The following is a 15451-nucleotide window of genomic DNA, read 5'->3' as shown; positions in this document are numbered from 1 at the left end:
CATTTCAATTTAGTACATTAGTACTATTAACTATTTAAATTACAATTGAATTCTTGAAAAAGTACATATACTTAGACACACACCCATTTGAGCTATTGAGTTAAATTATGACCTACATATGTGCATTGCACATATTGCTAAGTCTAGAGAATTTTATTTTATTTTATTTTATTTTAATAGGGACAATACAGTTAACATAGTTCCAATACAAAGAATGCATCTGATGTGCTGTATGTAGAGTTTATAGCTATTGCTGGTTTACAACATTAAAAGTATATAAAATAAACCTACACTAAAACACAGAGCTACATGCTAAAATTAGATTACACCAGTGGCGATTTTGGTCTGGAAATTCTGGTGGGGCCATGCAGGAAAATCTTATGAGCCAATCCAGAAAAACCACATATTACTCTCATACCCTCATACTTGTTTTTGTCTTTTCCCTCTTGAGAAATGATTAAATCCTCCGGTCGATGTGGTCTCAAACATTTGATCTCCAACATCTGCTCAAGTGGTAAAGTGCTAAATCGCACACTAGCTAGGTCAGTGGTGACCAACGTGGTGCCCACGGGCACCTGGTAGCCCGCGAGCAGCCAACAAGGTGCTCACTTGCATGTATCCATATGATCACTGAGTAAAATGTCCTTGATATTGTTTATAACAACGGTGATAATCATACGGAGTAAGCACTGGAATTAATGTATGCAATTGAATGCTTAATATTCATAATTTAAATGGTAAATTGCATAAAATGTTAATATGGTAGCCCTCCATATTATTCTCTACCCTTCAGGTAGCTCTCGGTCTCAAAAAGGTCAGTGACCCCTGAGCTAGGTCATCAGCTCGATTCATCATGCAATGAATGAATGAAGCAAGACCCGTGCAGGCACAACAAAATATTCACACACAACTACAGTACATAAAGTGTCTCCAGAGGAAATTGCATTCATCAAATGAAAACTGCGGACATTTCATTGAGGACAAAGTTGAATGTATTATTAACTTGTGCTCAACGACGTTTTTGACACAGGAAAATGTATAAAAGCTTATAATCCTCCCCTTAATCCAAAAACGCCATTGCATAACACATTAAAATATAAAAGCACATACAGAAAAATGATCAAATAACTTCATTAAAATGAGTGCGAAATACAAGCTAAACATTACACACAATAACAATTATCAAATGATAAATATAAAACATAATCAGTACAATAAAACTACACTTGATCAAATAAACCTAATAAACCTAAAACAATTAATGGGTACAGCTCTGTTTTTCTTTTAGCCAGCACTTTATTTTGTTGTAAACAGTTTCATTTCTGATATTCATTTGATTTCGGTTGGCAATGCGTTGCAGAGATCAGATTTTAGAGTGGCCTACAGGAAATTAGCTTTGAAATCCGGAAACTTGCTCGATGGGGGATGTCAGCTGAAAACACAAACCTGGCAACCCAGCCGACAATTGCACCTTGAGCTGTGGCGTTGATGAAGCGCTTCCTTCCTCCGTGTCTCCGCTGACACGACTGCACCTCACACTCCACTTAGCTCCTGTTGTAAACGCAAATAGAGGCCGACGCCGGTTCGGTGTGAAATGGCAGGGAGGTAAAGACTGCAGCCGTAGACATGAGCGAAAGAGCCGACGTGAGAGGGCCCGCGACCCGCCGGAGGAGGACGACCCTCACCGGCGGCGGCGGCGGCGGAGCGGCTGCTGTGAAGCAAGCCAACGGCAGCAAGGTGAACGGAGAAGGGGGGAAACGTATCCAGTGTCCCGCTAAAATCAAAACAGATGTCGAGGTGCAAAGATATTCAAATAACAACGGGAAGATGAGCAAAGAGATGCCGGAGCAGCAGCTCACGAACAGCCCGAGGAAACAGGGGAGCGCAGTGGAAGATATCAGCGATAGACTCAGGTAAAGTCAATTAGTGATTATTAATGATATTAAAAACGTATTTACTTCCAATTCTCAGGAATCACTCATCTTAAACAGGTCTTTTTTTTTAGGGCTTAACAATTTGGGCAAATACAAGTGCAATATAATTTCTGATTTGTTTTTCTCTTTCAAGATTCAGGGGACAACTGATATGGATATGTTATGGCCGATACTGATCTTTAATTTGTTAAGTCATGACTAATACGTGTCAGTTTGGCTGATTTAGTTTTTTCCTCCATCTAACAGAACTTGACAGTTTAAGAACAACAAATGATTGTTCACGGTTAATCAAAAAAGGAAACGTTTTCAAATAAACTTTTTCCTGAAAAAAACTAAGTTTTAGTGACTGGGCTGAATTTATCAAGTCTCTGAGATTGGAAGGGATAGATCTAAAAGGTGATAGAGCATTACCATAATACCATAAATAATAAGAATTCTAGTAAGAAAAAACATTGTATACATCTGTAAACAATCACTGACAGTGAAATAAGGTTATTCACTTATGGCTCACGGATATGGTGGGCATGACTGGCACAGAAGAGCAAGGCTATGAATCAGTTAAATATTCATTCATTCATACATTCATTCATTCATTATCTACCACTTTATCCTCCACATGAATGTTGTGGGAAGCTGGTGTCAATCCCAGCTGATTTAGGGTGACAGGCGTGATACAACCTGGACAAGTCACCAGTCCATCGCAGGGCCAACATACAGAGACAATTTGTTAAATATCTGACATTAAATAAAATGTGTAAATCAAGGTTTTCCAAACTGAAACCTTTCAAAGGTCTTTAGCATCAATGGGTCATTGAAGTCCAGGTTTAGAAAGTCAAAATTTGGTGTTTTTAATCTTGGATTGAAGCTGTAAGTGTCACCCCCTTATGTGTTTTTGGTTTAAACACTTAACTGATCAATGAAGTTAGTTAATTCAATTCCAAAATCACAAGGCTTTTTCCCCCCTCAGATTTATATCCATGTATAATGAATAAACATTTGACAAACTAAAGAGTTAAGAGGAGTCTGTGATCCTCAGATGTTTGGAAATTAACCTCAAATGACACTGAAACTATAATGTGGAAATGAAGTTGTTGTTCTACATTTACTGGAGTCTTGCCAGCGAGATGAGGCGTTCAGTACAGTATGTGGGAAATGTTAAATTCCTGTTTGACAGTATCTATAAAACAATAGTGCAAAGTGTTTTTGCAGTTACTGTGTCCGTAACGTGTATATCTGCTCGTTCCTGTGCCAGTCTGGTCTTGCCAGTGTTTTGTCATGGACTCTTCCTCTTCGTCTTACTTTCACTTTTTGCTGACTTGCTGCTGGAAGTTTTATCTTCCTTTTTTTAATTCTCCCTCCTTCTTTCCACCTAACTCTTACATCTCTTTCACCTCGTCTCTACATCACAGCAGTTGTGCAAAAGTGATTTTGCAACCTACAGCAACAGCCTAAAGAATGAAATGTGATTCATTCATGAATAAATCCGTGAACACTGTTGTGTTGTTAAATACAAACATATTATAGTGCGTCACATATTTGACAAAAAGTTGGTTTGGGCTCAGGAATAGCAAAATATTTTACTAAATAATTGTGTGAAGGAGTGCTGGATCCTCCACAACATGACTAATGCTGTGTAGGACTTGAATTATGCAGCCTGATTTCCTCACAGTATTGGCATATCTATTTTTTTTCAACAAACGCTGTTTTTCAATGGATGAGAAATGATGTAGTCATCATCAAAATGGTTGACCGTGTGTTCCCTTCCAGCTGTCACGTCCTCCAGGAGTCTCTGTTGAGCTCGGCCAGCGGTTACAGCAACTACAGAGGAATCCTAAACTGGTGTGTTGTCATGCTGGTGAGTGAAGCCACATGTTGACTTTATTTAGCACCAGAAATGTTCTGAACTGTGATTACTGACACTGACCACAGTTCGCAATATAAACCCTGAACAGCTGAACATAATTTTTTCCCCTATTGGTATTTATTATTATAAGGCAACATATTCAACGTATCAACTTATGCACAATATTGTACACTAACTCTCATGATAATCACTATGTTTTGTCCTCAATTAACAGCTTAAGTTCCTCAGTTTACATTTAGCAGAGAAAAAAATAGTCTTAACATATCTAATCGGACCTTTGTTTTACATCTGTACACCCGTTGTTTCCACAAAGAATGATTAACTGAATTGTTGTTTCATATTTACATACAAATAACACTGCAAAGCAGTAAGTAATAAAAGGTTTAGACACAAATCTGATCTACTCTCCGTACTTCCTGTTGGGAACCCTGAACCCTAACCCTGAAACTTGAGATGTGTCTCTTTGTGTTGTCTGCACTGAGTTTGATAACTTCATTTTTCAGTTATCTCTGATCACACGAGCAGATTTTCCCACATGCACAACAAGTAATTCAACAGTTGCTCTGGCCCAGTTTTCCATTATCTGTATTTAATTCATTTCATGTGTTCGGTTAGTTACAATATAATCTCAGTTAAGGGTTTGCTTTGTGAGTTGATGGATAAATAACAAAGATTCTCATAAGTTTATATACGTGTGTGTGTGTGCGTGTAAATAACACACATGCCACTTAATCAATTCATTCGTTAATAGTCACTTCAATATTGTATGTATTTAAATAAAACTACATTTAAAAATAAAATGATAAAAAGCATAGTTGAATAGACGCACAAAACAAACAGGAGAACAGAACAGATGTGTGTACATACACAGCCACACGTACACACTGTCAAGGAAGCTGTAGATAATGTGTTGTGATTCGCATGAAGAGAAATTAAAATTCTGGTTTGGGCTTCTTCTTTTTTTTTTTTATTAAATACTTCAACTGACCCACATATGAACACAATAAACAACCTGGAAACCGGAACAACATTTAAAGCATATTTCCTTCCATCTGTAACCTGCCTGACAAAACTCTCCCACATGCATTACGTGTGAACTATCAATGTTGCAATAGAGATTACACATGTGTCACAGGTAATTACTATACGGTATGTGCCACAGAGCAAAGTTCATCTCGGGTCAACAACATGGCTGTCTTCAAAGTAACTTCATGCCCCGCCACAATGGCTGTGTCTTCAGATAACCCACATCCCCTTTAAAGATAGTCTCCACTTAGTATGTAATAGACACAGAGAGCACAAATATCCAGTTAGCTGTAATCCTTCTGAAAGTGAAATGGACCTGAACTATAAATGGAGCGCTGAATTACGTGTGCAAGTGTGTGTGTGTACATGTTTCTTCTGTCAAGATGAACACTTGGTTTTTGCACTTGTGGGGGCATATAATGCTGTTCATGTTAATGTTTTTTACACAGCATTTGTGTGTTTACACGGCTGTGACGACCACATCCTTCATTGAGTGGTCACCAGGGACAGCTGGAATTCCTTTTTTTATTTTTTTTTTATTTTGACTGTTGTGAGGAAACCTTGGGGACTAGGCTGATAAAGCACGAGGCAGCTGGAGCAATGTGTGTGCTGAGCTTGGTTTTCTCTATCTATCTATACCTATCTTTATCTTTTCTCGTCTCTCGAGATGTCAAATGATGTTTTCTGTGAACTCCTTCATCTCTATACTGTGAGTTTTGGCGGATATTATAATATGGAATACACGACTTTAAGAAACAAAACGTCCTGCTGCTTTTTTTTTCTGTGATGTGTCTCGATAGTCTTGCGCAATGGAAACAGGAAATGGCATACATTAAAAGATCGATCTAAAGATGTTAGGGATCGATATCAGATCTTCCAAATAAAAACCAATATGCCATTATGATAACCCAACCCTAAGCTTGAGCAGGACGTTTGGAATAATAAAAAGTGTTGATCCTGGACAAGGGGAAGTCATCCCAGTATGTGGTATTAACAGTGACACTTCAGGCGAGTTCATATCATTGTTTTCTGTGATGTTCAGCCAAATCAAACCATGACCTTAGATTGACCAAGGCCAGTGCAAAGCAAAGCAAAGCAAAAAAACCTTACGCTGTCAGTCACATAAAACAAGACCATAAAAATGTGTTGAGTTTATATTCCTAAACTCAAATTAACCTGAGTTTGATAAATACAGTAGATATTACTGAAATGCTTCTTAATAACCAGGCAGCTTGAGTTCAACCTTGTCCCCCCCCCCCACCCCACCCAGTGAGGTTGAACTCTGACCTCACTGAAGCGTAGACACACGCACACAATTGCAATTGAAGTCTTGCAAAATCAGATTTTGCAATATTCCCCTCTCAATTCTCTGTACCGATCGTTGTTTTATATGTATATGTAACACCGTGCTCCTGACCGTGCCAGAGGTTACCGGGGCAACCTTCACAGTTGGATCAAAACCACATTGCTGCAGAGTCCTGGCAGAACATCGGGCTCTGGTGCAACACGGCACATGATCACAGCAGCACGACATATCTCGTCACTATCTCCACTGTGTCTTTATCTTGTAAACTACCATAAACAGAATGTATTTATATATTGTATGTGTGTTGAGATCAGTATTAGCTCCGGTAACTAAGACAAAGCTAGACTCAGACCTTGAACTTTAATAGATAATAGAATAACAAAACATAACTTTTCAACAGAGTGAGCAGCCATTATCAAGGTGATGTCTATACACTCCACTCAGTGTGTAATGAATATACCGTATTTAACTGGCAACTTAATAATTACTTTGAGGGCGAGCTCATATTCATCTAAAATGGAAATTTGACACACACTGCAAATAGCAGTAGGCCATATTGCTATTTTGATAACATTTCTGTTAATTGTTCAGCCCTAATTTCCAATATAAATAACAAATACACTTATACATTACTCAGGGCATCAAAAAAAGGAACGTTTTAGTGACTTGGCAACATTCTGAGAACAAAAATGCTTAATTTGTAATAATTGATTAATAAATAATAATCATATAAAAATAACAAATTATCAGTCTACCTGGTTGTATCCCTGCTGCTTACTGGCCTTTTTTTGAAAGGCCAAGTGCTTTGTAACTGCTGTATAAATAAAGGGTATTATTAACTTAGAAACACACTCAGCCTGAACAAAGGCATTTAAATCTGCAGACTAATCAGGAGCAGGTCTGTGTGCAAAGACAAAAATGATAAGCCACATTCACAGTGAAGCATTTTAGTCCATAAACAAAGTCCAGATCCAGTGAATTTTACACAATTTCTCTGTATGTTTGATGACTTTGCACAATAATTATTGTCTCCTGTTGTCTTTTGTTTGTCTCTCTCTCTCCCTCTCTCTCAGGTGTTAAGTAATGCACGTCTCTTTTTGGAGAACATTATAAAGTGAGTGTGCAACTACACATTGAAATGTTTACCAGCCTTGCTCTCGCTCATAAACACCACTCTTGCTTTCCGATGTTGAAAATGTAATACACTTCATCAGAAAGTATAGACAGAGTTTCCTTCTGAGCCGATAACCCTGGAGCTCAACTTTCCCCCCCAAGTTGTCCCGTTGCTGTGGGCAGAACTGCAATAACAGTGCGAGTCAACATCCTTATCAAAACTTTAACCTCACTAAACCTTTACCTCACCGCACCCATCTCTAATCTCTAATCTCAATTGAGACAAAACTATTTTCACCATATTATTTCATCTTAACCTCTCAGGGTTTATGTTGCAAATTGTGATAAACATTTGTTTTACATTTAATTTCAATGTTTTCTTTTTGTCATCAAGGTATGGTATTTTGGTTGATCCGATCCAAGTGGTGTCGCTCTTCTTAAAGGACCCCTATAGCTGGCCAGCTGCCTGCCTCATCATTGGTGCGGAACTTTTATTTTTACTGAAATAATATCTTTACATAAACACATGGAGAATGTAATGTTTTTCATCCTTGACCTGAGGAATATGGACGTTAATGTTCTAATGATTATTATAATAGGACTTTGCACAAAGAGGTTTGACTTCTGCCATTGTCTCTTATCTGGCAACAGAAGTGTACTATTCACAAATATACTCAACTTTGACTGTCTCTGAAACGTGCTTATCAAAGCGGAACCATATAAATGATTATTAAACTGTGTGGCAAATCAATGACGGTAATAATCTGTGACTCTGTTCTGTGTTTCAGTGTCTAATGTGTTTATCCTAGCAGCTTTGTACATAGAGAGACGTCTGACTGTGGTGAGTCTTGTATCACTTGGATTACATTCTTGCATACTTGACAACACAAATTGTCATTTTTCTTGGAACCAGATTTTAAATTTGATATATCTATCCGTGCAGGTAATATGTTTGGATTCCAAAGAGATTAGGTCAAAAATTCTGTGAGCACTGTGAGAGAATCTATGTTTGCTTTAAACATACATGTATCACCCATCAGGGATGTTTGTGAGAGACATGATCTTGACGTCTGCACAGTTAAGTCAACATGGCGTTATCTGCCGTCTTTACACCTGCTCCTCTCGACCCTGATAAGAACACCGCTGCTCATCCAGATTAGATTATAATGACTTTATTTATGACTCCTGTGAATAAACGTTGTTTTTTTCTCAATTTAAAGACTCCTATGTGTTCTTTTCAGGGCACCATTTCCAAAACCACAGGGCAGCTCCTTCACATTTTTAACCTGACATCCGTGTTGATCTTTCCTACAGCCACAATCCTCTCTGTGACCTCCATCACTCCAGGTACAGGTTAATAAGTAAACATGCAGTTGTTATATACAGTGTATGTCAAGCAATAGGAGTGGCCTCATGTTTAAATGGTGACATTAGTGGGGCTGCAACAATTAAAGCAAGCTTTCTGTTTTTTTAGTTTCATAAATGTGGATATATTCTGGTTTCTTTGCTCCATTTGACAAATAAGTAATTAGAATTGAAAGGCTTTGGTTTGCGGGCAAAATAAGATATCTGAGAACATCCTCATTGTGAGGTTTGGAAAAACAACGATCAATGTTTTCTGACATTTTATGGACCAAACAAATACACAAGGAGTAATTGGTAAAATAATCGACAAATTAATCGATTATGTAAAGGTGTAGGTGCAGCTCTACAGAAAATATTCAGCTGCTTCAGAAATGACAATAAAAATAATAACTGGAGGATTATTTTGGTTTAGACAGTGGTTCTCCTTTTTTTTTTTACAGAAGAGTATTGGGGCCACATGTAAAAAAAAATGAAACTGCAGGAATTATTAAATTATTAAAGAAAAAGTCTGAATTCTGAGATTAAAGTCCAAATTCAGACTAAAAAAATCCGAATTCAGAGATTGAAATCCAAATTCAGATTAAAGTCATAATTCAGAGATTAAAGTCCAAATTGTGAGATTAAAGTCTGAATTCAGAAATTAAAGTCGGAATTCTGAGAAAAAGTCAGAATTCATGCTGTTTTATTTATTCATTCATTAATTTTTTGTTGCCATAATGTTCATACTAATACTACTAACTGCAATACTAATTGCTCTGTGTGTGTGTGTGTGTGTGTGTGTCAGTGGGTGGTGTTCTATCCCTAGGTGTTTATACAGTGCTGTTTCTAAAGCTGTACTCCTACCAAGATACCAACCGGTGGTGTCGAGAAATCAGACAAGCCAAAGCCAAAAGGTTGACAAGATCATACTCTTGTAAGTGTGTTCACACACACGCACACACACAGTTAATGTTGAGTCATCTCTACCAAGGAAAAGAAGCATAATTCACAGACATGACTGCACAATAAACAGCACTACATTTTTGACGACTGAAGTCAAGCTACCACCATCTAGTGGCTACAATTTCAATTACATTTTAGGGACAACTTTATAAAAGCATGTGTCTGAGAGTGGGGCTTCCATTTACACACTGTCTGCCTTTGTGTGTGTGTGTGTGTGTTTCAGGTCCATCTGTGGCCCAGTCTAATGGTTCAGAGGTTCACAGTCATGTCTCCTATCCAGGCAACCTCACCCACAGAGGTAAAAAAATAATAATGCAGAACTGCACAATTAAATAAAAATACTGAAGCATTTAAATGATAAATTCTAATGGAGAACTTCTTTGTTCATTTTTTTTTTAGACATGTACTACTTTGTATTTGCCCCAACTCTCTGCTACCAGCTCAACTTCCCACGGTCACCTCGGATACGTAAACGCTTCCTGATTAGAAGACTCTTTGAAATGGTGAGAAGGAACACACACACACAGGTTTGCACAGCTATCCTTTTAAGGACCCTCACTGACTTCCTTTTACGTGGACAGCCTAAACAAAGCTGTATCCCTAACCTTGACCATAACCAGTTAATGTCTAACCCTAACTTTAACCTAACCACAATTCAAGTCTTAGCCCTGAACATAACCAGTTCCTCAGAAATGAGGTTCTGCCTCATTACTAGTCCTAAAAAGGCCAGAAAAGGCCTTAAAAGAGGTAACGAATAAAAGCATGTTTTGTTTTTTCTCATATTCTGTCCTCTCTTGCAGTTCTTCCTCATGCAGCTGCTGGTGGGATTAATACAGCAGGTAAGCCAGAGAAGTCTTCAACACGTAACACAGAACAAAACACGAGTTTCAGCAGCTATTAAATAAAGTGATTCACGTTTGTGTCTTTCAGTGGATGGTTCCCACTATACAGAACTCAATGAAACCCTTACAGGTGCATATACACTGACACACTATATAAAGTTTATGTTATACTGTGTATGTAAACACCAAATATTGTATTTTATGTAACATTTTATGCATTTCCTTCACAGGAAATGAACTTTTCTCGGATGGTGGAGCGCCTGTTGAAATTAGCTGTGAGTATCACGACAGAACTGCACAGGTTTAGCAGTTTAAAGCGGGTCATCTCCTAATCTGAGGGTTGGTGGTTCAATACCCAGTTCCTCTATTTCTTAGTGTTCTTAGGTAAAACACAGACCTTGTCCCAGTGTGTGATTAGAGATGTAACGATATGAAAATTTCATATCACGGTTATCGTGACCAAAATTATCACGGTTATCAATATTATCACGGTATTGTTAGATGTGTTCAAAATGTTCCAAAAGTACTGAACACACACACACTGAAATCTTTTAACCAAGTTTTATTTAAAAAAAGATATTTTATATTATATGATTATTATTATCATTATTATTATTATTATTATTATTATCATTATTATTATTAATAATAATTATCATCTGACTGACTGACACACACACACACACAGGTCCTCACTCTGTGTCGGATAATAATTAAGTAGCAGCGGTCGTACACAGCATAAAAATAAAATAAAAAACACAGAAACAAACACATTTTGGTCTGCTACGGTACCTGTCGTCTGCACACTACTCGCTTTCGCGAGACAAACCATGACGTTTCCCACTATTCCGAAATCCCGTTTTTGTTGACTTACCCGCTGAAAAGTTGTGTGTGGTGGTCACGGAGATGGCTCCGTGAGCCATTGGAAGTGGCTTCGCGCCGCGAAGTTCGCGGAGATTTTTTTTTTGCATTTTCTGCACAAGCATTGATTGTCTTCAATTATTTTACTCTCAACATCCTTTAAAAATACAAAATATGCCCAGATTTCTGATCTTACGGGGGGTAATCTCTGGAGCGCAGGTGGCTTCAGCCGTGTTGTCGCTGGACAGACAGTGCAAACTGCGCATGCGCGCCCGCTTGAGCGAGTGCCGTTCAGGTGCTGCTGCTTCTCCAGGAAATGAGCAGTATCACTGTGAGTTTTTCGGTAATCAGTTGCGGTAATCAATCACGGTTTTAACGATAATTAAAATTTGAAACGGTATGATAACCGTCGGGAATTTTACCGCGGTTTATCGTCATACCGGTAATCGTTACATCCCTATGTGTGATATAGTGTAACAGTACAGGGTGAATTGCTTAAAGTCATCACAACATAGTGGTCTTACCCTCCGAGACATTTTCCCCTAATTTCTCCCTTGATCATTCCTCCTTTCCTTTCCCCTCCTCTCCTTTTCCCCCGTCCCCTCCTCTACTCTAGGTTCCCAACCATCTGATATGGTTAATATTCTTTTATTGGTTTTTTCACTCCTCCATGAACTTTGTGGCAGAGCTGCTGCAGTTTGGAGACAGAGAGTTCTACAGGGACTGGTGGTGAGTAAAGATTATACAGTAGAAGTTTAAAAAAAAAAAAGACTGACAGAGGTAGATATTTTCCAAGCTAATTTATCTTGTTAATAGACTGCTGTTTTTTAGAATTAAGTCTCATACTCTCAGAATCTATTAACGACAATAAATAATATTGGTCTCCAAAGTGTTTATGTATTAATAAACCGTATGCAGCCATCATTTGGAACAATACTTTTGAGGTCCATCTCTCAGTCTGTGTCATATTTGTTCATTTTAGGAATTCTGAGACGGTCACCTATTTCTGGGCCAACTGGAATATTCCGGTTCACAAGTGGTGTCTCAGGTGAGCACAAAAATTTGCTAACATCACTTTCTTATTCTAAATTCACACCTAGTGTGACTATGAACGACAAATCTACTTTTTAATCTATATGTTGTCTGCATGAAAATCTAGCAACAGTACAATATCAAAGCCATTTAAGATGAGGGCTGCAACTCGTGATTTTTTCCAGAATCGATTAATCTGTGTCAGGGAGTACTTGGATAATCCATAAAATGTGGATCAGTGTTTACCAAACCTGGAAATGATGTTGTTCTCGAGTGTGTTGTTTTGTCCACAAACCAAAATGATTCAGTTTTAATGATTTCTTTGTTATATGCAGCAAAAAAAACAGATACTTTTGGTAATCAATTAATCGTTGCAGCCCTATTTAAGATACAATCATCATTATGATTGAGTGTCTGTGTATGAGCTCATTCATGTGTCTTTGTGTGTTGTAGACACTTCTACAAACCAATGTTGAAGAGGGGGACCAACAAGTTTCTGGCTCAAACTGTCGTTTTTTTTTTGTCTGCATTCTTCCACGAGGTAAATCGCTGGCATTGTTCAATCATGAAGAGTTTTGCTGACACTTTAGGTCTGTTCCTGAAATAGCCTGTATTACACGGACAGTAAAATGTGTATTATTGCATTTTATGAGTCATCTATTTTATGTATTTTAAAAAGGTTGGGTTATTTGGAACAGTTGGAAAAAATAGCTTTTAAACGACTGCTTTAAGCAACTTTTCTACCTTTGTATTAAGGCATTTTATCACATTTTAGGGAGAATTAGTGTAAGATTAACTGTGTACTGTCTTTTTTTCTTCAGTACCTGGTTAGTGTTCCTCTCAAGATGTTCAGACTATGGGCTTTTATGGGAATGATGGCTCAGGTGAGACTAATTCAACTAAACTCATTCACTCTTGTCACAGATAATTTCTCCGCCTCCAGCTGCTGTTCTCTGTCCCCCCCCCCCCCATGTTTACACAAGCACACTTTAAGGCTCTCAACTTTGAACTCTGCAGGTTCCTCTGGCTTGGTTTGTGGGCCGTTTTCTCAATGGGAACTATGGAAACGCTGCCGTGTGGATCTCGCTCATCATTGGCCAGCCCGTCGCCGTGTTGATGTATTTCCATGACTACTATGTCATTCATTATGGCAGCACCACATAACAGTGCTGGATAAATACACACGTCCTGCTCCCACACACACACACAAACACAGACACACACTCCAGCCTGCAGTGAGTAAATAAAGGGAAAGTAAAATAAACTTGCCAGTAAACAGCAGGACAGTCTATGTCACATATGTTTAACATGAGATTCTGAAGTGACATTCCACTTGCACACACCTTTGTCGTCAAACACCAGTGTCTGCAAAGCCACCTTCACTAGTTCTTCATATCTGCGTCCAGCACAGGATGTTTAAACACTATGTCATTGGAAATTATCCTTCAATGTTAGGTTTAGTTTAATTTTATCATTAAAAATATGTGCATCTTCCCAAAGTGACTGATAAAGGTGGTTGATCCAGGTTAGGTTAACCTATCTAAGCTGCCTAAGCTTTATTTGTTGACGGCAGGGACAGGGTTTTTTTTTTGGGGTTTTTTACACGTGTTCTGTGTTTATAACACACATTATTCCCTTTGATGCTGTCCAGTTGTATTGCAGACATTTATATGAAGTTATTTGTAAGAAAATATGAAGAAAGATGAACTCCCTCTTAAAGGATAAAAGGCTGGTTTTGTGACTGTGACAAACTTAAACGTGTTATTCGCCTTTGGCATAGTTGGATTTTTTGCATCCAATGTTTTGTTTTACCCTTTATATTTCATTTGTTGGAATTATGTTGTGCCATCTTGAACCTATTATTTATGTTGGGGGATTTCCTTGTCGTTTGATTTGAGGCAGTGGATGATACTGATCTGAACCAATGAATGTTTTTTGCACTTTAAAGAGATGCATGCTGTTAAAGCAATAGATTTCTATGAATGTATTTTTCACATTGTTGGTGTGAGGAAATATGCCATTTAGAAGAGTCATCAAGTTTTGTAATTTACTGGTGGAATTTGTGTTGTATATGTTTGACTGTGTTCCAGTTTTGCTGGAACACAGTCAAACAGCTTATTCAGTCACATTGTCAAACTGCCTTTTACTGCCCGACATTTTTCAGAAGAATTATTTTGACCTTATATTTAATTCATTACAGCCCAACACTATTGCCACATATGGAAATATGTTTAAGTATTAACACAATTTCTAAATACACAATAAGAGCTGAATAGACATATTAAAATTGAATTTTAAAAATGCATCCCATCGTCTTCCCTCACTGATCATATTTCAGGGAAAATGCTGTTAAAACATATTTTCACACTGTGTTTTAACATTTCTTGTTGGAAAAGTGCCTGCTGCATAAACATGCTTGATAAAAAATACATATACTTTAAGTTTTATGTAGAAAATCAAAGAGGCCAAATACTTAAAAAAAAACATGATGGGATTTTACAGTAAAACTTTCAGTGCAACTTTAAAATCTGGTCCAGATGTTAAACTGTAGCCTTTTTCAAATGTCCATTTAAAGACAGTATTATCTATGCTTTATGACATTTGTGGCTAAATCACATTAATGCTGTTTCAATGCACACATGGCAGCTAAGTATCTCTAAGTCTGACCCACCTTTAAGGTGTAATTCTGTGCATGGTCTGTGAGCAGCAGTGACTACATTACAATTATTTATTCAATAAAACAGTTGATCATCATGAAGAATGTACGTCCAAAGTTTAACGTTTAATTCTGCCTTGCACTTTGATTTCTGTGAAATTTTTAGAAAATGGAAAAATATAGTGATAAAGGTGACTTTAAAATGTATTGAGAAAATGTTATTAGCATCATTTCTTTTTGTGTGTGGGTGTTATTTGCCCCCAATGTCCACCGCTTCCTTTTTTTTCTGAACATTTTGTAATTTGTTCTTTGCTGTAAACAAGATTCCAAAGTGGAACAAATACTTTGTTTTGGAAATGAAAATCTCCAAGGACATTTGTTTGAGATTATTTGTGTTGTATAAAGATGGTTTATATTTGATGGACATGTCTGACTTTGTATTTTATAAAACAAGCACTTGGGTCTTCAGTCTACTGTCAAATAACACTTACTTTTACCCTTATTCAAACA

General features: G+C 37.6%; 1 protein-coding gene across 1 annotated transcript; it reads left to right on the top strand.

The window, feature by feature from the left end:
- The first annotated feature begins 1487 nt into the window (after window positions 1-1487).
- Window positions 1488-15361, top strand: dgat1a (diacylglycerol O-acyltransferase 1a). The gene is made up of 17 exons (XM_058619404.1): window positions 1488-1913; window positions 3702-3789; window positions 7204-7244; window positions 7638-7723; window positions 8032-8084; window positions 8485-8590; window positions 9393-9521; window positions 9774-9848; window positions 9950-10053; window positions 10351-10389; window positions 10481-10522; window positions 10623-10667; window positions 11870-11982; window positions 12236-12301; window positions 12739-12826; window positions 13107-13169; window positions 13303-15361. The coding sequence occupies exons 1-17, from the start codon at window positions 1627-1629 to the stop codon at window positions 13447-13449; spliced, it is 1572 nt and encodes a 523-aa protein (XP_058475387.1). The 5' UTR covers window positions 1488-1626; the 3' UTR covers window positions 13450-15361.
- The last annotated feature ends 90 nt before the right edge of the window (window positions 15362-15451 follow it).

The sequence above is a fragment of the Solea solea genome, chromosome 20 (assembly GCF_958295425.1).
Source record: "Solea solea chromosome 20, fSolSol10.1, whole genome shotgun sequence".
NCBI classification, from domain to species: Eukaryota; Metazoa; Chordata; class Actinopteri; order Pleuronectiformes; family Soleidae; genus Solea; species Solea solea.
This window is presented reverse-complemented; position numbering and strand designations above follow the sequence as displayed.